Below are 21,258 nucleotides of genomic sequence, written 5' to 3'. Positions count from 1 at the left end.
TACTCAAGAAGTGAGAGCCAACCGTCTGACAGCAGTGATGCTGGCCTGTTGCTCCCTGGATAACACGGGTCCTGCCACAGACACCTACAGTGGATTTTTGTGTTGATATCAACTCCGCAACCAAGGGCGTTGGTTTGGTCCCAACACTGGTGGGAACACAATATACACAGCAATAGATCAAAGACTAAGAGAGTGAACTTTATCAAACGACTTGTTAGCAGAAAAGAGAGAAACATCAAAGAAATTTCTTGCATCCAACATTAATATTTTTAATATTCAGTAGTCTTAACGGTGTTGCAGTTCCCCTTGATCTCCCATGTGAAAGACTGATGATGCTGGGCCTCTACAGCAGGTTTTCTTTTTAAATCACTGTGGATGCTCACAGTCAACAACCAAACCACCCAGGCCGAACCAAAATCAGACGGTCTGGATTTTAGCCTTGTGTCACCAGTTGTGCCCCGCATCCCGAAGCAAAATGTGACTCCTGTCGCCTAGCAACCTGGACAACATTGAATTTTTCACAAAAGCTTGAGGTTTTTAGGCTCTTGGTTTTAACAGTTGAACTGTTAGCTGTTGAACTGAGCTGAAACCCAAAATGTATATTTCAAAGTGTGGTCCTCTGCTCTCTGTCAGTGTTGCTTGCTTTCATTACCGGCATACAATAAATCTTGGGACAGGTTGGGCCATGAGAGAGCCACACTTTGGATCCTTCACTGCAAGAAAAGAATGCTGCCTTTGAAGGAGCCTTTGAAATGGGACCGTCAGTGACACAATCGGTCTTCAAATCTAGCCTCCGAAGGTTGTGCCTCCTGAATTGGGACACAGCTGTAGTGCGAATGAGTTCACTCAAATATTGGCAAAGACAATTATGTCCTCCCAAAATGTTGGTAGGGACATGTCCTACACCCTTGTTCGTAACATTAGACATGTTATCAGACCATATTGTGCTGTGTATTGTGTGTATATAAGGTACCAGAGCAACAGTGAGCACACAGAGATTTATAGATGTATAGAACTGGAGTTACATCCAGTGCTGAATTTGAGACCACCACCATGTGATCACTGTGTTTGCAGTGTAATCACTTTGTTGGATGTTTGTCAGTGACAGGGAGAAATCTTCTGAATCTTTCTTGATGTTGCCTTCACCCTCAAACTCCACCACCATCAAGAAGATGGAGGAGAAAACACAAGCAGCTGGTCACAGCTCTCGCACTCCTTACATTTTAGTTCCGTCAACACTGTACTGACGATGTGTAGTTACATTCAAGCTTAACGGAGGCGCTTCCTTGCTTGCAGCCACAGTACTGGCTCCTGTAGCGACTTGCTCGGGGCCTGGTGCTGGGGCTTCACAGGTGAGCAGAAATGAGAGACGCACTTGTAGGTTTTTAAGTGTTTAAGTGCTGTCTTTGAAAGTGTCCTGTTACACTGCTCCCTCCATGGCCACCTGACCCCAGCCCCTCCTCTCTTCCTGCACAGGTAAGACACTTCTTCCCTCTGGTCTGGACAGAACTGTCTGGTTGACTCTGCAGTATTTCAGCAAGAAACTTTAATAGGGAAGATTTTTTTTGAGGATGTCTTCATCTTTCACGTATTCATTCATACACACAGTCCTGCTTTTATCCTGAAGACTACAGACAGAGAGCAGAATAAAAAAGATCCCCACATCATCATCAGCACCTCCACCAAGTGATGGCAGGTTTTCCTCCTCTCAGCTGAAGTAACACCAGGCCTTGTTTGTTTATGTCATTATGTCGGAGGAACATGTTACTGATGGCTTTCTGAGTGGCTCTGAACACAGAGCCGCCCTCTTACCTGGCTGTGACCTCCACAAAGGCTGCCATTGACCCCTGTCAATCGTCAATCTCTGCTTGCATCTCACCTCCTCTGGCCTATTGTTCTTCTCTGAGGCTTCTTCACAGCCAACGAAAACTGAGGCTCAGCGGCCCTGCTGACACTGGTGCTGGGGACAGATGCATATCCACAGTCACTGAGAAACAGCTGCATTTCCCTCTAAGATAGTTCTGCATATCAACCATTTGTTTTATTAGTTTTTGTAGTTGTTGATCTGGATCTAATTACTTTTTTATCACTTACACAATATATTTTTGAAAGTTTTGACTTTCAGTGTGATAATCTAACAGTGTGGCAACTAAAACTACTTGGTTGAGGATCTGGAAAGATTTTGGCCATGGTCTCGACTCACTTCTGCTAAGACATTCACAAACACTGCTGCACACGTTTTATTTTGAAAACTCTGTAGACTGGAGGATCCCTGATTGGGTAATTGATAACATGGATAATGAATTACTGTGTTATGTGTTACTGACCTTATTGTCTTTGCTAGCAGCAGTTGAGCAGTTGGATGGATCATTTTCGTTTTAAAACAGCGTTTGAAAATGAAAGTGTATAGTGTGGATGTAGCCTCAGACAGCAGTCAACCCACTGACAAACCTCTTTTCAGGATTCAAACAAGTAACCACTGCTGGTCACAGGACAGGTCCTAAAACAGAATGTGGAGGCAAAAAGCATCAAAATTAAAATTTTAGCTTTGGGACAAAAAACTATTCCCTTTACTCTAAAAGTTATAATGTTTAAGGTCTATTTTATAGTCTTTGTTTGTCGTAGTGTTCGCTGTGAAGCAGGATAATGGACGATAACAGGTCTTGCTAACAGCTAATAATCATTCTCACCATTTCAACTACTGTGAAACGGAATCCTTTTAGTTTCCTGGAGATATAAAGTAAAATCAGTGTCAAATGCTGCAGAAATAAGAAAGTGACAATGATGTTTTTGTTCAGGTTGAATTAACTTGTGATAGTGATGTACTGATGCCAAAATGCTAATCATAGCACCTTTAATGGTATTCTTCAGCTCCATGTCTCCTCACTCTAATTTGGTATTTAGCATTTTCACTGTCTTTGATCACTTTACATTGGTGGCTTTTGTTACTATTGGAGGAAGAGTAACTCTCCATTCCTTCCACAGCAAGAGTCATGGAAGCAGGCCTGACATACCAGGCGTGCTGCAGTTGTAGGGCACCACTTGTCTTGCCGTTGGTCTGGGGCCCATTGTGTGGTGGGGCCGTGCTCTGGAGGGTGACAGAAAATAGAAAATGGAAAATTCCTGTGTGAAGTGCAGTCGTTGTTGATCAGGTGTGAACTGCAGAGCAGAGATCAGAGCAGTAAGGGGAGGAGGGAGCAGACAGCTGCTGCAGCTCCACATCAAGCCCTTCCACTGCAGTACACTAGCTGGGACTGGGGCCCAGCACTCACTGACAGGGGCCCCGGCTTTCTCACCAGAGCAGCCAGGGTGGCCATGCTGTGGTGGAGAGAGAGTAGCTCTGGGTAAGATGAATGCAAGGCAGGTGAACTATAGCAATTAACCTCCACTTGGGCATATTTCCTTTATTTTGCGTTTTGGAAACAGCTTGTTTTTAATGATTACAGTGAATATATTTTTCTTTACAGTGCACATACACATTGAGTATATGGCTTTCTAAAGACCAGCTAATGCACACACAATCTACATAAAGTATGCACATAGATAATATATGTTGTTAATGCACATATTTTCATCATGTTGGCTTATTTGCATGCAGTAATTTATGTACTTAAATAATGACATTTATTTACTCACATATTCTATTTTTCTTTGCTATGTTCTATTTGTTGCTACAGTCAGAGTGTGGCTTACTGCTTCCTGTTTACACAGTGTACGTGAATGGTCATGTATGAGTGTGTTTTCAGGTGTGTTAGTGCGGATGGAGATTGTTTTCATCTTTTTAAAGTGAAAATGTGTTACAGTGGACGTGGCTTCAGTCCTCAAAGCATTCAACATCCTGTGCATCACGGAGGCTGCTAAAAGGAAAGACATAAAATCGATGCCAGAAGCCGCAGAGAGAGCCACTAGCTGTCTATAGATCAAGAGGGCTGATCTGTGGGCAGTTGCTGCTGGGATGCAAGTCAGGGTCTGATTATCTCTGGCTGGGTCACCTGGGTGAGGGGGGTCTGATGTTGAAAGACATGAAACCTCCACTGACCCCAGGAACATGACTGAAGATGCATCCTAGAACACCCTGGAGATGTATCTTACACCACTCTCTCTGAGCACTTTATTAGGAACACCACACTAACACCGGGCACTTCCTCCCTTTGCTCTCAAACAGCCTCATTCTTCATTTCCCGGATCCACGGATGTTATAAACTTTCCTCTGAGACTCTGCTCCATGTTGACTGCATCACATCATCTCTGCAGATTTGTCAGCCGCACATTAATCCTACTAAAACTACTTGGTTGAGAATCTGGAAAGATTTTGGCCATGGTCTCGACTCATGTCGAATCCTGTTCTACCACATCCCAAAGATGTTCTACTGGACCCAGGTCTGGAAACTGGGGGAGGCCACTGAAGTTGACTGAACTCACTGTCATGTTCATGAAACCATTTTCTGTGTTCTGTGTTACAGCTCATCTGCACTGTTTTTCATCCGGATGCTTTTCTGTTCACCACAGTTGTTAAGAGTGGTTACCTGAGTGACTGTAGCCTTTCTGTCAGCTCCAACCAGTCTGTCTGTTCTCCACTGACCTCTCTCACCAACATCAGCTGCTGCTCACTGGATGGTTTTTGTTTTTGGCTCCACTCTGAGTAAAAACTCTAGAGACTGTGAATGCCTACCCGTTTCCTAATGATCCAAAATTTCAATAATTAAAATGAATTTCAAGCTTTAATAAATGCTCACAGCTAAATGCCAAGTCGATCCCCTCCACCTGAGTACTGGAAACATTTGACATAAAATGATCCCTCAGTTCATACGGAAACAGAGACATCCTCAAGTAAAAATAACAGAGAGGGAAAATATGCAGAGGTTTGGCTGATCCAGGTTTGAAATTATATCACTTTATGTTTGTGTCTTTTTCTAAACTGGTTCAGTGATGAGAAATGAACTAGAGCTTGTAATAGACCGGTACATCTGTTCCCTTTGAAACAAATATTTTTTACAGATTGATCTATTAGAAAATGCAAAGTGGTCCAATTAGCATAGTCCTATGAAATACTATATCTTTTTACAACTACTTGAAAACAGGGGTTTGTATCTGTAAATAGTGTTGTAAACGTATACATTGAATTTTGTGTATGTGAGCTTAGTTTTGTAGACTTTGTAGAATTTCCTCTGCCTGCAGTCTCCATGTTGTAGGCCTGCACACAGACACAGGTTTGCAAGCTCACTTTCATCATTCAGGGTTGGATGAAATGACTCAGCACTGCTGAGATCAGTGTGGACTCGCCAACTGTGCTGTGTTTTACAATTCCAAAAACACTGATTGGTCAGAAGCTGGAGACCCCAAACTCTCTCCCTTCTGGCCCATTTCTTTTGTGACATCCAGCGCACAGAACATGACCAGAAAATAAACCTGTCAAAAGTCTGTGAGCGCAAGTATTATTGCTGGACAGCCTGTGAACATGACACACAGTTACAGGCAGAAAACTACATGTACAAATTTACAAGACTATGGTTACAGATACAAAACCCTGTTTTTAAGTCCACCTTTTTGAATTATAGAATATTCTAAACACACTGAATATATTTAGTGTTAGACTAAAATTGACCAAATGAAGATGAAGATATAAGTTTACCCATACCCATAGTAAAATTTGTATATATATCTATCTATCTATATATAGATAGATAGATAGATATATGTTAACAATATGTATTTAATTTATATATGTTTGTTTATTTATGTTTTTCTTCCTAATTCCTGATTAATTTAAAACATAGGGTTAGGGTTAGGTACAGAGAAAAATAGATGTCAGAGGAGGTGACTGAGAGTTTGTAAATCTGGAATATTCAGCAATTCACCCATAAATCAACAGATACACAAGCAAAACACAACATCACTACAATCTGAAGTGTTGGCTTCAGGTTGATGCTCATGTTTCTGACAAGTAATGCCTTGTGTATATGTTGAAAATCAATTACCATTCGCATGAGGGTTGGACTGTGCTACATTCTCTGTTTTGTTATTTGCACAGTTATACTCTTTCACAAATTTTAAAATGTATGTTTGGCTGTTACGTCTCACATTACAGATGACTGTCATTGCTGTTGTGTTGTTGACTTCTATGGAGTGAAGAAAACTTGCCTCCTGGCTGTAGCTGGAAACACTTATTTTGAAAGGATTCTTCTGAGGGCATTCCTCGGGGGTCTGAGACATGTTTTGACTGTGAGGCCCAGTGACATCAGTGACGTATGTCTATAGTCTCGTTGTCACCTGATGACAGAATAAATCTTGAAAATGGTTATCAGTGAGTCCTTGAAATCCCAAACCAGTCAAATATAATAGCCTAATGTGTCCTCTGGGAGCAGGAGGTCACATGTTTCTCCATCCATAACTAATTTCTAATAAATGGCCGGTTCCCCAACACCAGTTTTCAGAGGTCAAATTGTTTGCATGCTTTTTTCCCTCTGGTCACAGATTCTCAGAGTTCTTCTTGGCTTCTGTGAGGATGGTGTAGATTGCAGCTAATATGTCATAATCAACACTGTAAAAACATGTTTAAATATTTGACCAGCATGGTGTTCCTTCGATATCTCATTACTTGCATGTTGTGTAGTAATTAGTGCCAAAATAAATTAGGATATTTTCTTAATTTAGTGACACAGAAAGGCTTTAAAAGGTACTGCACCTTTAAAACCATTGATTTCATTGCAGGAAGCTGTTTTGAGCTCAAATGTGAAATTAAATTAAAAACATGTAACTAAAACCGATTTAATGCAGAATTAATTTTATTCACCAGATCATCATCATCATGGCTTGTCAATTTACTGAGAGTTTTAGATTTGTATTATATTTGGGCACAAATACACAGTTCAGTAGTTGTAGGAAACTCTCTCAGGCTCAGGGTCTTGATGGCAACTCTGCATTTTAATGCCACAACTTATTTTGTGTCTCCTTTAACTCCTAGCTCCTATTTTCCAATTTGTCAGAATATTCCTTTTACAGTCAGATGCCTCAAAGGGAAACTGTCCATTATGAGGGTTGTCTCAATAACATTTTACTCACCACCCCCACTGCAGAGGTCTGGAAAATGTGGACTCAGGCAGAGACAAACATAAATCATCTGCAACACTTCTCTGAGTCCAAGTGAATCAGTAGCAGTGCTCTGGAAACACCTGTAGCATAGGTGTTATAGTGAACTGCTCTGCACTGTTGTGGTTAGGCTCCACCTCTCCCCCTTTCCCACTGAGCCTCTTCCAATTCTGCTGGATCCTCCACCTGATTTACCTGAAATTTTACCACCTGAAATAGATCCAGTGGATCCACAGCTACGACACAACTTTCTGTTTTCTGTTTGGACTTAAAGAGAAGTTGTTAAAGAGGACTTCAAAAAGAAATGACACTGTATGTTTGTATACAACTAAACTGCAACAGCCAGTGTAGGAAACATAATCGCTGCCTGGATTGTGTTCAGAGAAGATGTCTAGAGTGAACTGTTTCTGCATTAAAGCAGACCAGCATCTCTCCATGAGCTGAACCAGGAGCTGTGAGAGTCTGAACAGCACCTTAAAACTGTTTCAATCAGGAAGACTCTCTCTCTTTATTCACAATTTTCTCTCCCTCTCTCACCCCACTTCTGGAAATCAGCTGATTTCAGGTGTATCCAATCACGTTGTCACTGCCAACCTTCAGTGTATATCGCTGCAACCCTCCTCCACCCTATCTACCTGCAGGCTTCACATCCAGTGCCAGTCCGAGCTCATCCCCCTTTTCAAATACGATGACATCACCAGTGACTCTCACATCTCTTCTCTTGTTTTGCACATGGCAGTAAAAGCTTATCTGTTGACTAAGAATGAAGACTCTCCTGATTGAAATCATGCTGGAGTCACTACAAGATCTGATATTTGACTTGCCTAATAAAAAAATAACGGTTGCAGTTATATTTCTAACAAACAAAATGTATTTGCCGGTGCAGTTTAGTTGTATAGAAACATCATTTCTAGAAACCACATCCCGCCTTTTCCAGATCTCTACGACCAGAATACCAGAATTTATATTGAATTCATATTTACTGTTCTTACAAGCAGTGAATAAAGTGGACTAAAAGAGAGCGTTTTGTTTTTTATGGCTTATAATATCCAATAGAAATAGTTTATGCTCATACCAGTACAATCAAATAAAAGCTGACAGTGAATTTTTCAGGAGCTTCATTACGACTTCAAAGCAGCAGCATTTGTGTCCCCCTCATTTGCCAAAGTGTCCGTCCTCAGACAGGATCTGGCTTTGGCGCGACCTTGCATATAACCCTGTTAGATATGCGCCTTGAGCATGTTCATCGCTCAGTGACATTTTGCTCCTTAAAAATAACACAGATGCTGGGCCCTGTCTGACTCTGTGGTCTCCGTGTAGCTGGACAGTGTCCGGCTATTTTCATTACCACCACCTCTTGTAACCCCCCTACCCCCATGCCTGCCCCCCCCACCCCCCACCCCTCTGTCAGTGTCTGCGGCTCTGAGAAGGGCAGTTGTGTGAGTCACTTTATTAGTTTTGAAGTCTGACATGTTCCCAGCTTCTTGGCCTGTGTATGAAACAGTCAGAGTCTGTCTGGCGAGTGTTAATCACGGATCAGCAAGTTGGGTTTCACCTGTCGGACATCCCAGCGCTCAGGGACTCAGGGGGATTTGCACAGTCTGGTTGCTCTGACAATGTCTGCCTCCTGTTAGGTCTTTCACATGTTCATTAGCTATTCGCACACATCAGTTGGACCTGCAGCGTTACATTTGTAGTTGTCATCACACGTTTCAGCACTTCTTCAGATTCACAATTTTGCCGATTGCTCATGTCTTTCACTGTATGATACAACTTCATCCCTTGCTTATCACTTTAGGGTTTCTGGTGTGTTTGTGTGTGTGCATGGGTGTGTTTGTGTCTGTGTGTTCAAAGGCTTTGCAGGGCAACACTCATTATGGATAAAGGGGGTGGGGAAACTAGTTCAAATTTATTGCCTGCGTCAGCTGTGTCAAATTTGGCAAGCTCAAATGGTCAGCTTGCAAATGGCAGGGCGATACCTTAGGGTCAACAGCCTTTGTAATAAGCACAGAGTTGTACATCTTCTCCTCTCAGTGTATAGCAGTGTTCATCTGCGTAAAAAAAATGACAAACGTACATTCACAGATTACTGCTAGGTTCACACTCCCAGGCTGCTGTATCAACAGAGCAGTGACCTGACGGTGGACGTGAAAGAAGAGGAGTAAAGCCTTTTTTTGGTCTTTTTTTCACTTTTCTCTTCTTTTGATCATTCATAAATGGGACCACCCACTTTCTGAACCCTTGCCGCTATTTTCGCAGGGTCAGAAAGAGTGGCCAGTTGCTCTTTATGGCGGAGATTTTTACGATGTGGTCAGAGCTGTTTGGAGACCACCAGTTCTCCTTTCACTTGTCACTGGAACAACAGTGGCCCCGAGGAAGACCCGAGCTGTGTGGGACATGGGGTTACTGTTTTGAAGTCTTGGAAAATTTGGCAGCCACTCAAAAGTCTGCTTCCTCCTCGTTTCAGGAAGGCGACACAGTTTATTTTTTTGAATCATTCACGTGAATTCATTTTGTGATCTTATTAAGAATTGTTTCCCACTCACTGTGCATTTTGATCCAACACATCTTCACGTGTGAATGTCCGTCTCAAAAGGGTTGTGTGTTTGCCTCACACCACAAAAAACGCACGCAAATGAGTATGAACTAAAGCTCATACACAGAAAACTGACTTTAAACTCATTAAGAAAACTGAGGGAGTTGATTTTTAAATCTCAAGAACTGACTGTTGTTTCAGAAACGTGTACTGTCCACAGTGCAGTATACTGTCTGTACACCGTAATTTACAATGAATCAAATGACCACAAAGTTAAAGCCGTAGGAGCAGTTCCCTGCTCTGTCTGCCTTTGTCCAGATCTTATTAGACAACATCTGGAACAGATTAAGCACCAGTGCCATCGTTTGTTTACATCCAATACATTTGTTTTTTTAATATAAAAAAAGTTGATTGCAGCCATGCTAACACCTCTATCACCGGCATGCTAACATGCGCAAAGTAATAATGCTAACGTGGATGTTTCGCATTTATAATGTTTACCATGTTCACCACCTTAGGTTGGTATATTAGAGTTTCCTAATATTTGCATATTAGCCCTAAAATACAGCTGAGACTGACTGAAATGCCATTAGTTCTGAGGGTGTATGGTCATAAACCAAAGTATTGGATAAATTAAAAAAAAAGTCAGAGAATCACCAAAGTTAAAAAAAAAAAATCTTCCTCAGTATAACATTAATATTTGAACCAAATTTCATGACAATCCATCCAATAATTGTCACTCAAAGTGTCCTGGTGGTGACTCTACAGTGAGGGTATCACCAAAGTCTTTAGTATTCATCGCCATGGTTATCTGCATGGCAGACCATCCAATAGGTGTCTGGATGTTTCAGTCTAAATGAAAGTGGCAGAGTGACCAGGAGACGGACACTGAGTCATGTTGCTAGCATGGCTGAAAACCTCACCTGTTCTGCCTGCATGTCTGTCATCATCGAGGTCTTCTGTTCCAGCCCGAGTGGCTGCTTCAGAGACACACATAAATATGATCGGGTTACATGGCCTCAGATCTCTGCATCACTTCACAAACCAAAGTGCATGAGGCTGATCCTGTGGTGTGCCCAAGTTTCCCTTAAGCCACATCCCATTTCTATATCTCTCTGCTCTGTGGGTACACAAACAAAAATCATGTATATTTGTAAGTGTTAAGATTCATCCTCTGTGGATCATGAATATCGACAGCAGATTTTATGGAAATCAGAAATTTTCAAGGCATCTTTTCATGGGCCAAAGCTGAGTTAGTTAGACAAGCTAGTTAGAGTAGGTACATGTAGTATGTCGTTCATTTTCTACCATGTATGTTGGCCATAATTCATCCTAAAAACTGACCCAAGTATCAGAGAAGCCTTATTTTGAAAGAAATAAAATGCGGACTAAAATCACTTTTAGTGGTTATTTAAGAATAATAAAAGTGAAAGTAATAACATTAATAATGAGCCTCTTAGCCTGTTTCAGGATCCTGTTGTGCATGCTGGGTCACTGTTAAGACTGATGGACACTTAAGTAGAACTGTGCCTTTGTTATATGGTATTAATTCCACCTATGCTTTTCCTGCTATGACATGTTAAATGCCAGCTGTAAAGCCCTGTTGTTGGTTTCTGAAGTAAGTATGATTTACATTCGTGCATGCTTTTCATTATTTCCTGTATTGCATACTAACTGCCAGGTTGGTGAGTTAGTAAGTTAACTAATAATCAAAGCTGAGAGCAGAAACATATCAGTGTAGATTCATGAGATTATCAATCAGTGTCAAACAACAAATCATAGGAATGATGAACAGATGTATTCACAAACATCAGTTAGTAACATGTATGTATGACAAACATTTCTGCCCTCTGTTTTAATTATTACTCAGTTGTATGGCTTTAAAGATCAATCAGCTAATCAATCATTAAATTGGCAGGTTCACTGTTTCAGTGTTATGTTTATTTCTAATTGTACAGACGGTTGTCACTTAAGAACAAGCTCGTCATGTTTGCTTGCCGATTTGATGGTGAGTCATCATCATCTTCATAATACACCAACATCCAGCTGTGTGGACGTCTCCCTCCCCTGCAGGTAAAACTCCTCACACCTGCTCGACCGTGCAGCGTGCTGCCACATCATGAACTGGCACTACACATCGGTCACTACACACACACACACACACACGCGCGTCTGTTTAGGTTTCTGACAATAATGACACTGACTGTCGTGATGTGAGAAGAGATGGACTGATGAGATGATAGAGTGTCACAGTGAGAAGTGACACCAACAATTGGAACCAGTAGCTGCTGCTGGCTCCTGTCAGAGATGTCTCGCTGCTGCATTTGACCACTTTAGTGCCCTGGACAGGGGCGGTGGGGGTCAAGAGAACGTGAGAAGGGCAAGATGTGGAGGGACTTGAAGCTTCATGTTACACTGTTGTCCACAGACACAAACTGTAACTCAGAAGCTACCAATACATGCAATAATATGTTATATATGTCATATAGTAATGCTATCAAGCTCTTCTCTTCTCTTCTCTTCTCTTCATTAATGAATGACCTGTTCATTAACTCAGAGGAAGAGGAAAGGCAGCCTCCTGCTCATCTCAGGATGTTGATTGCTCATTATTCTAAGGTGAAACTGGCTTTTTGTCTGAATGATTTGTTTCGGCTCTTTTTACATGAGCTGGAAATGTGGCCAGTCAACCTAAGATAAAAAGGAAGTGTGTGGGGGGGTGAGTAGGGCAATGCTTTTCTTTAACACCTAATTGCCACACCCATAAGGTGCGATTAGTCCCCTCACTTTTAAATACAATGCTGCAGTAATGATCTACATTAAAGGCAGACAGGGGGACAGTGAATAAAAGTTTGAGCAGTTTTCTTTTCTTTTCCAATTTAACGTAACGTGAAGTTAAAGGACGTGAATAATCTGTGTCTCTCTGTTAAACCCTCTCAGGGGTCCCGTGGCTGTGCCCACCCACAGCAGGCAGACTCAGGGAGGGACTTTGGCTTTCAACATTTAACCAGTGAGCAGTCTGATCCCGGTGACTCAGAGGGCTTTTCAAAACCTGGAATTAACCCAAGCAGACCTGCACAGAGTCCGTCACATTTAAACCCCTGATGTAAAAACTTTTTCAAATAATAATAATGGATGTATGTGGTTCTGATGCGCTGCGCGGGTCTTCTGAAGAGCTCCTCACGGTTCAGTCTGCCGGATCAGGGTTTTGAAAGCCTAAATGTGAGGGGAATAACTCGTCGGTGGTTTTTTTAATCAGAGACTCAGTTGGTGTGGATGGACAGGTCAGAGGAGCATATGCAACACTGTGGAAGCACCGTTGGATTTACTCACCGCGTCCATCTGGGACTATCCACCTCCAGAGTCCGCTTCTTGATCGGATGAAATAAACAGGAGAATGTATGGAATCAACCAGCGCTGTATTTACATGTAAGACGACGAAGGGGGTCGTAAGTGTGATCGCACGATTGCCACAAAATGACTTTTTTTTAATAATAACAACTCTTCATTTGTTGTTGCAGATCATTTCATTTCTTCGTGCTGTGGTGCCATGCTCAGGTAAAACTCTCCAAAATAAGAACTTATTTTCTTATAAGCAGGAATAGTGAAAAGCTTTTTTTTAAAGTTGTAATAACTCACTTCTGAATAGGCTATCACTTTCAAATATGAATATGGCGGATATTGTGAACTTTAGGCCCAGGCTACTTGTGCAGTAGTTACAACGGAAATTTCGACCTGTTGTGGTGGTTGTAAAATTGGCTACACATTTCTTTATCCCAGATTAGAAAGAAAAAGTTATGTATTTTATTTTTCCCTTTACATAAAAAGGGGGAGAATCACCCGTCTCCTAATTTTAACCAGTATGTGAGGACGCAGGGCGCAGTGACGGACCAGCTCAGCCGCAGGCAGATCAGGGTGTACCAGCTCTACAGCCGCACCAGCGGGAAGCACGTCCAGATCCAGGGCAAAAGGGTCACCGCCACAGCTGAGGATGGAAATATGTACGGTAAGAGCTGATCCGAGGCCTGCTGTTCACCTTGTACAACATTCGGCAGTGGTTGTAGTTTTTTTTGATCAAAGATCTGTTGGAAACTTTTAACAGAGAAGATCCACAGGGATTAGGTGCCTTATTTCACCGCTGAGGGTTTGCACGCTTTCACTAACCAAGCTGCATGCAGGAGAGCAGAAGATATCATCAGATAGGTATTTCTTTAAATTTGGGACTAAAACAACTTTGGACTATAGCCTCACTACCATTACACTCCAGTCACAGAGCTAAGCCGATATTTTTTGAAAAATAAATATTGATCTCTGAAAAACCCTGAAGACACTTGATGCTCAAATCCAGAATCCTCATAAATTCTTCTCATCTCCTGCATGAAAAATTATTACACAACTAAGTTTTTCTAGCTGCAACTATTCAGGTAACAGGCAATGCCACATCCTTGCTCTGTCTGTCTGGCAGAAGCAAAAATATGAATGTATTGACAGGTAGAATCAATGTATATCAATATAGCTGAGAATACATTTTTAAAGTTTAGTTTATGATGTGTGAACATTTTTATTGTGATAATCAGAAGAGACTGGTGTGTTATTTACTGACCCTCAGAGAACTTGAAAGATTGCTTAATCATTTTTTCATTTGCCTTGTGACCTGGATGTAATAATACATGGCACAAAGTGGGGCTGGTTTGGACTCATATCTACACCATGTTTGAAAACAGTGGATGTTGGTCAGTTAGCTCTGGTTGTGGTTTTTGCAAACACACCACGCAACTGGTAAACACAGATTGGTCTACAACAGAAATGTTAAGAGATTCTCCAGAGGAACAATCAAATGACACTTTTCTGGCCCCTGACACTAAAGGCTCAAACTCCCTGCAGGGGACTGCAGCTTCAGGCACAACCAGCAGTTCCACCTCCAGCCTGCTTGTCCCTCTGTGAGGTGTTTTCAGGCCTATATGTTAATTCAGCCTCCCTGCTGTATCCATGAATCCATCGTCTGGCAAATTAGCGGCTGATTAGGGCAAGTCCTTTGTCTCTATAGCCCTAATACACAGGGCTGTTGTAATGCCCAATGGCCATAATTAACTGCAGGACAAATTCAGCTATGGATGTTTATTCTGCTTCTGCTCTTAAATGTTCAGCCATTCAGGGACATTTGTTTAATCATTTGGTGTTAGGGGTGATTTCCAGAGGCTTACCTGGGTCAGTGAATGTCTCAGGCCTCTTACTGACACAACAGTTTATCCTGTCAGTCTAATGGGAAAATAAAAGTTCATGACATGACTAGTGGAAAAAGAGAGAAAAACCAATTCTCAGAATAACTTTACAGAATGCATCATCTACTGACATAGTTTACTTAGGCAGAGCTTAAATGCTGTTTATGTCTGACACTGTGCAGTAAAGTAGAAATTATAATCTTTCATATTTGAGCATCAACATCGTTACAATAAGCATCTAAATAGTATTTGCTAATCATAATGTTTGACTGTACACTGTTTGTATTGAATATTACATGAAACTCCTGAAACAAATATTTAAAAAAATAAAGACAAAATAAGCGTCTTGTGTTTTCTGATGTCCTGACTTCCTCGTCTGTTTTTCTCCGGCAGCTCGTCTGTTTGTTGAGACGGATACCTTCGGCAGCCGAGTGAGGATAAGAGGTGCAGAGAGTGGGCGCTACCTCTGCATGAACCGGAAGGGGAAACTTGTAGGAAAGGTACGATAAACGTGACATTATACATTTCTTTTATTTGAGAGAAAAGAGACCACAGTTCAAAACTGTACATTGATTTTAGTTTAGCATGGAAAAGTTTTGAGTCAGTACTGTGATAAGTAAAAAACTAATTATACTGTTGTAGTGTGGTAATATTACACAGCCAAATTGTACTGGTACAAGCAGGAATTGTATCAAATAATCCACAAGGGGGCATTTATATATTTTTATGTTTGATTATTTGTATTATTATTATTATCGTTATTACAATTTTACAACTTCTCCAACCTGAACAACCATACAGGTCATTTTTTTCCCAGCCCTCCGATACGAGCCATAGGAGTGTCTCCTGAAATGCTCCTATGGCAGCAGGCGTAGTGGACCTTGTTTGCCATGGTAACAAAAATAAACATGCTGACTTTACGGAGAGTGGTGTACCTACCTTTGTCACCATGGTTACTATCAAATCCAGAATCCTCATAAATTCTTCTCATCTCCTGCATGAAAAATTATTACACAACTAAGTTTTTCTAGCTGCAACTATTCAGGTAACAGGCAATGCCACATCCTTGCTCTGTCTGTCTGGCAGAAGCAAAAATATGAATGTATTGACAGGTAGAATCAATGTATATCAATATAGCTGAGAATACATTTTTAAAGTTTAGTTTATGATGTGTGAACATTTTTATTGTGATAATCAGAAGAGACTGGTGTGTTATTTACTGACCCTCAGAGAACTTGAAAGATTGCTTAATCATTTTTTCATTTGCCTTGTGACCTGGATGTAATAATACATGGCACAAAGTGGGGCTGGTTTGGACGTAACTGTAAAACGCAACTACCCGAGTGTAAAAATCAAAACAACCAGTGTTTGTTTCACTTCCTAGCAAAGCACAACGACATTCAATGTTTATCCTCATCCACTTAAGAGCGAAGTCTTCTGCAGAAGATGTACAATCTGTGCCCGGCCACCTCAGCTCCTGTCCTGAAGCGTCAGTGTCAGTAACCCCAGGACATGATGTGCTGGAAAAAAGCAGTCCTCAGAGAACTGAGTGACATCACTCAGTCTTACCAGCCACAGCTGACAGTGATGAGGGGGAAGTACCATCCCATCGTGCACTGCCTGTGTGTTTGGTCATAAGTCAACTGTCCACTTCCTTCATGGAAATGGAAAAGATGGGTCCACATATCTGGCTGACATGACAAGTCGCTAATCTTTTTCTCATCAGGGTTGAAGGTGTGGCTGCTCTAATGTCTGTTATAGACACTGAGGGAAAGACTCAAGCTGTAAAATTCACATGAGATGTTACATAACTCCAATTACATAAATACTAATGAGAGTTTATTTTAAAGTTCATAACTGAAATGTGCAGCTGTCAAACTTTTTCTGCCGTAGTTATTTTTATTTAGACTGAGGTTGCCTGTTACTCACATACCATAAAACACCTGCAGTACATTTACATCTCTATAGATGTTAGTTGCCCAAAATTGGTGCATATAAGCAGGTTTTTTAAAAATGTGGCTAAAAAAAGGTGATTGACTCCTTTCACACTGCCTGTTTGCCTTTCTGAGAGGACACAGACACACAACTACAGGCAACAACGTCATCACAAGCAGTCACAGAGCACTCACATAGACACAGGGGTCGGAGCCTCTGTGTCAGGTGCTGCAGTCAGTGATTGTGTTATTTTGAGGTTCTTGCTCACTCTCAGTTGAAGGTGTAACAGCACTGTGCTGGGCAGGTGACAGGTGCATCACAGAATGGAAAAGACGCAAAAATGTGCATGTTCACTCGTGTGTCGTGTTTACATCACTGCTGATTGGAGCTGGAGCTGATAAATACCCATGACTACTGCAGAGTCATTTGACCCGGGAACAAATATAGATTGGACCCTTTCACACTGATGACAAAAGCCAGATGTTAGCAAGTGTAAGCAGGTTCTCAAAAGGGGCTCAATTCTCATTACATAACAGAAGTTAACTTAACTTACCGCTAGCCTCTTTTACACAGCAAATGTTGCACCTTTCTGCAGAAAAGGAATGAACAGTGGGGGAACATTGTTGTTCCGCCCCAGTTGTGTTACAAATCACAAAAGGGGAGATAAAGCGAAACACTTTATGCCTGGTATGTAGTGTAAAAAGCTAAGTCTAAATAATGAGGGGTCTTTCCAAAGGCAATATAGCAGAATCTCTGCTACTCTCAGGTCTATGTGGTAATCATGACGGCCAGAAGCCCGTTAGCTTAGCTTAGCATAAAGACTGTAAGCAGGGGGAAACAGCTAGCCTGGCTCTGTCCAAGGTTAACAATATTCATGTACCTTGTTGTCTTGTTGTTTATTTTGTAAAAAAAACAAAAAAAAAAACAGCAAATGTGGTTTTACAGGAGAATCATGAACCAAACGAGTTCTGTTAAACAGATTAGATATAATGTGTTAACTCATGAGCTTCAGAGGCGGATTTTGTTTCCTCTGGAGAGAACCAGACGACTAAAAACTGACTTGCTGTAACTTCACATTTAGTGGGCAGATATGATAGTGGTGTCCATCTACTCATCTTACTGTCAGCAAGAAGCAGATAAGGGTATTTCCCAAAAAATTAACTGAAGATATCAGCGTTTTTGTTTTTTGTGTTGCATTTAAAAAGTTCAAACATTCTGTATATACTAATTCAAAACTTAAAAAACATAACCTTGTGCCAACTGGGGTTAATGCTAACTGCTAAATGCTAAATATCAATTACAATATCTACTTAAAGTTTGCTAACATTAGCCACCATAAGCAACTGGTCAAACCAGACCAAGCAAGACTGTGACAGCAAAACTCCTCAATGTATTTAAATTGAGTGAGGGTGTGTTTTATTGCTTATAATATCAACTTGTCATTCGTAAAAGGAAAGCTGGTTTATTTTCAGACACTGCGTAGTCTCACTTTAAGAGGATTTTGATAGTAAAAAAAATGTGTGAAATGATCATTTGCTTACTGTAGATCGAATGACTTACATGGAAATATAGCGGTTTACCTCTGAAATCCAGTGATCATTTTTGTTTGATATGAACAAATCAACATACATGCCTCTATATGTCTGTGACTCAGTCTGTGTCTGTCCAGCTTTAACATCAGAAACCTGTTCTGTCTCCTCACGCAGCCCAATGGCCGGAGCAGGGACTGTATCTTCACTGAGATAGTACTGGAGAACAATTACACAGCGTTCCAGAATGCCAAGTATGAGGGCTGGTATGTGGCTTTCACCAGGAAAGGGAGGCCCATCAAAGCCTCTAGGACAAGGGAGAACCAGAGAGAGGTCCATTTCATCAAGAGGCTACACACGGGCCCGCCCCCCTTCCCCAACATGGACCAAAGCAAACACTTTGAGTTCATCCGATTTCCGTCCACACGTCGAGCGAAGCGGAACAGGAAATCACGTACCTCTTCCTAACGCGCAGCAAAAGGAATGGACTGATGCCAGCTGTGATATAAGAAAGAAACAGATGCAATTTTATTTTTGTATAATTTTGATAGGTAAACAGTGATTAAACTGCCATAAATCTAAAGTAATTTTGCTGTAAAATGATCATGTGTAAATACTGACAGAGTAAACCAGATGGATTATATTTAATCGTCCTGTGTGCATGTGTTGACTGGTGGGGAGCTGTGGAGGATGAAGGGACATTATGACTTGGTTACAGTAATAAGTGGTGGTTAAACTGCAGTTTAACTTTAAATAACTCTCTCTGGGATATTGGGCAAATATATTTCCAAGGTTAAAAAACTGCTCCAAGGATTTAACATTCTGCATGAAATCCATCTGTATGAAACCAAATTACGTTTTTTTAAAGTTATCAGCTTAATGTCATGTCATTTCATATAATATACAGGTTTCCATTTAAGTATGCAGCCCCTATTATTTCACATTGTTTAATGCAGGATAAAATGAAACTAAAACCTCATGGAAAACCTTTACAACCGTTAAGTGGCTTAACAGTTACAATGCTTGAATGTAGTAGCTGATAGGGCAAAATCCAGTTGTCAGCTGTAACTGAAATCTTTGATATATTAATTATCAAAGTGACGTGGAATGATTAAAAGAGTACATATTATTTCAAACTGTTCCACTGACAATGAGGAACAGTTGTCATAAGCAAATACGCCATTACTATATATATAAATATATATATATGGGACCAGTTTCATAAAACACCTTAAGTTGAATCAGTCTTAAGGTTTCCTTAAAATGTCCACTTAAGTATTTAAGTTTTATCCTTATCTTAGTCTTATACTTAAGGAATCACTTAAAGTCACCTAAACCTTTGCACAAAAGACCTGAAGGAAAAAAACTAAAGGCACCTCTGATTCTACCTTAACAGCAACATGACTAAGTTTATGGGGCTAAATGAAGAAAATTAACTCATCCCAAGAAGTGTTCTGCAAATGGGAGACACCTTTTATGATGCAGTAGAATTTAACCACTGTAAGATCTTTGTCATTGCTGCAAAATACTTTTTTCTTAACTAAGGAAACCATTGAAGAGATTCTGTACAACAGTGTTAAGTAGCTCCCTCATCTAAGGAAAAATTAAACCTTAAGTGTTATACTTAAGTAGAAACCTTTGTACAACCTGCCCCTGAGCTCTTAAAGTGACATTTAACTTTAAGATAGATATTGCTAGGTTATTTTAAAGAGACACTGCCTGATGTTGTTGTTGGGACCAATAGCACCAAAGTCCCCAGATTCTACTCTGCGTTTGGTGTTAAAAAAGCTGAGATTCTAAATAGCACCTGGAAGCAAGAGCTAGAGGTAAGGTTTTGGATTTTGGGACTCTAGTGAAGCCCATGGTGGCACTAGAGTAAGACAGTGTATGACCAAAACCTCTGGGCACCAAACATATCTGTACCAAGTTTCATGGAAATCCTTATTGAGATGTTTCAGGCTGAACCACAGAGATGGACCAAGTGACAGACCTAATGCTGTGCTGCTAGCATGGCTAAAACATAAGGAGTGGTACATATAAACTCTGAGACTTTCAGAGAAGAATGAACTGTAACTTGTGTTGCTGGATGTACAATATATAATCACAACTGCTAACAAATTTACGGTTTACAGTGAAGTCAATAACAGCCAAGAGCAATGGTGATGCTGAATGAACAGATTCTCAGAGCCAAGGATGAGCAAATATGGAAATAAAATAGATCAAATTCAGGAGCAGTGGATTGAAGGGGACATGGGCAGGATGGGATGAGTCAGTGTCGAACAATAACAACCTGTGCAGCAGTTGTGGAGTTCCTTCAAACACCAATGCTTAGATGTCACACATCAGATTAGACTGTGTTAGCTCAATGTGTTGCCAGGACTGACACAATGTTATGACAGATCAAAATGCTATTTGGATTTCAGCCATCTAATGGAGTCATTTTAATAAACTTGGCAAAGACTGAGGACATGAGCCTTAGATTGAATTACCACTGATTGCAGGAATTGTGGCTGTGAATGTAATGAGATCTATTTTTAACATGATGAGAGGAAAATATTTGATAAGAGGTTGGTGGGAGCTGGGATCGGCTGATTGTATTCCACATCTCATACAATTAATGATCTGATTATCAGTTTTAATGAGTCTCACTGGAGGCTTTTGAAGATAACGTGACCTGAGGAATTTCAAGTTTGAGACAAATCTGTCTCATCTTCTGTTTGAGGATCTGTCTTTAATAATTTCCTTATATATATATCCAGGAACTTTATGCCGTATTATTTCTTGTTCCTCTGTCCATTTTATTATCTCTACTACACATGCGTAATTATATTTGTAATTATACACACTGCAAGAAACATAAACCTGAAACGGTGACATAAAATAATTCATCCAGAGAACATGTTTCACTTTATAATAAAATAAGTATGTATATAATAGAATAGTAAAAAGA

At 40.7% G+C, this 21,258-nt stretch overlaps 1 protein-coding gene across 2 annotated transcripts; it reads left to right on the top strand.

Moving 5' to 3' along the window:
* Positions 1-12,412: 12,412 nt before the first annotated feature.
* On the top strand, positions 12,413-19,243 carry fgf17 (fibroblast growth factor 17). Of its 2 annotated transcripts, none has more exons than XM_071481829.1 (5): positions 12,413-13,051; positions 13,144-13,180; positions 13,484-13,628; positions 15,238-15,344; positions 18,486-19,243. In XM_071481829.1, exons 1-5 carry the CDS (start codon positions 13,020-13,022, stop codon positions 18,774-18,776), a joined length of 612 nt encoding a protein of 203 aa, XP_071337930.1. In that variant the 5' UTR covers positions 12,413-13,019; the 3' UTR covers positions 18,777-19,243. The 2 variants fall into 2 exon arrangements, with proteins under 2 accessions (XP_071337930.1, XP_071337929.1); XM_071481828.1 differs by having other exon boundaries at positions 12,419-13,051; positions 13,451-13,628; positions 18,486-19,241.
* Positions 19,244-21,258: the final 2,015 nt, after the last annotated feature.

The sequence above is a fragment of the Trachinotus anak genome, unplaced genomic scaffold (genome assembly GCF_046630095.1).
Source record: "Trachinotus anak isolate AG129_WGS33_773 ecotype Australia unplaced genomic scaffold, CSIRO_AGI_Tana_v1 ptg000008l, whole genome shotgun sequence".
Classification (NCBI taxonomy): domain Eukaryota; kingdom Metazoa; phylum Chordata; class Actinopteri; order Carangiformes; family Carangidae; genus Trachinotus; species Trachinotus anak.
The sequence above is the reverse complement of the archived record's forward strand: the minus strand, read 5'-3'. Positions and strand labels throughout refer to the sequence as shown.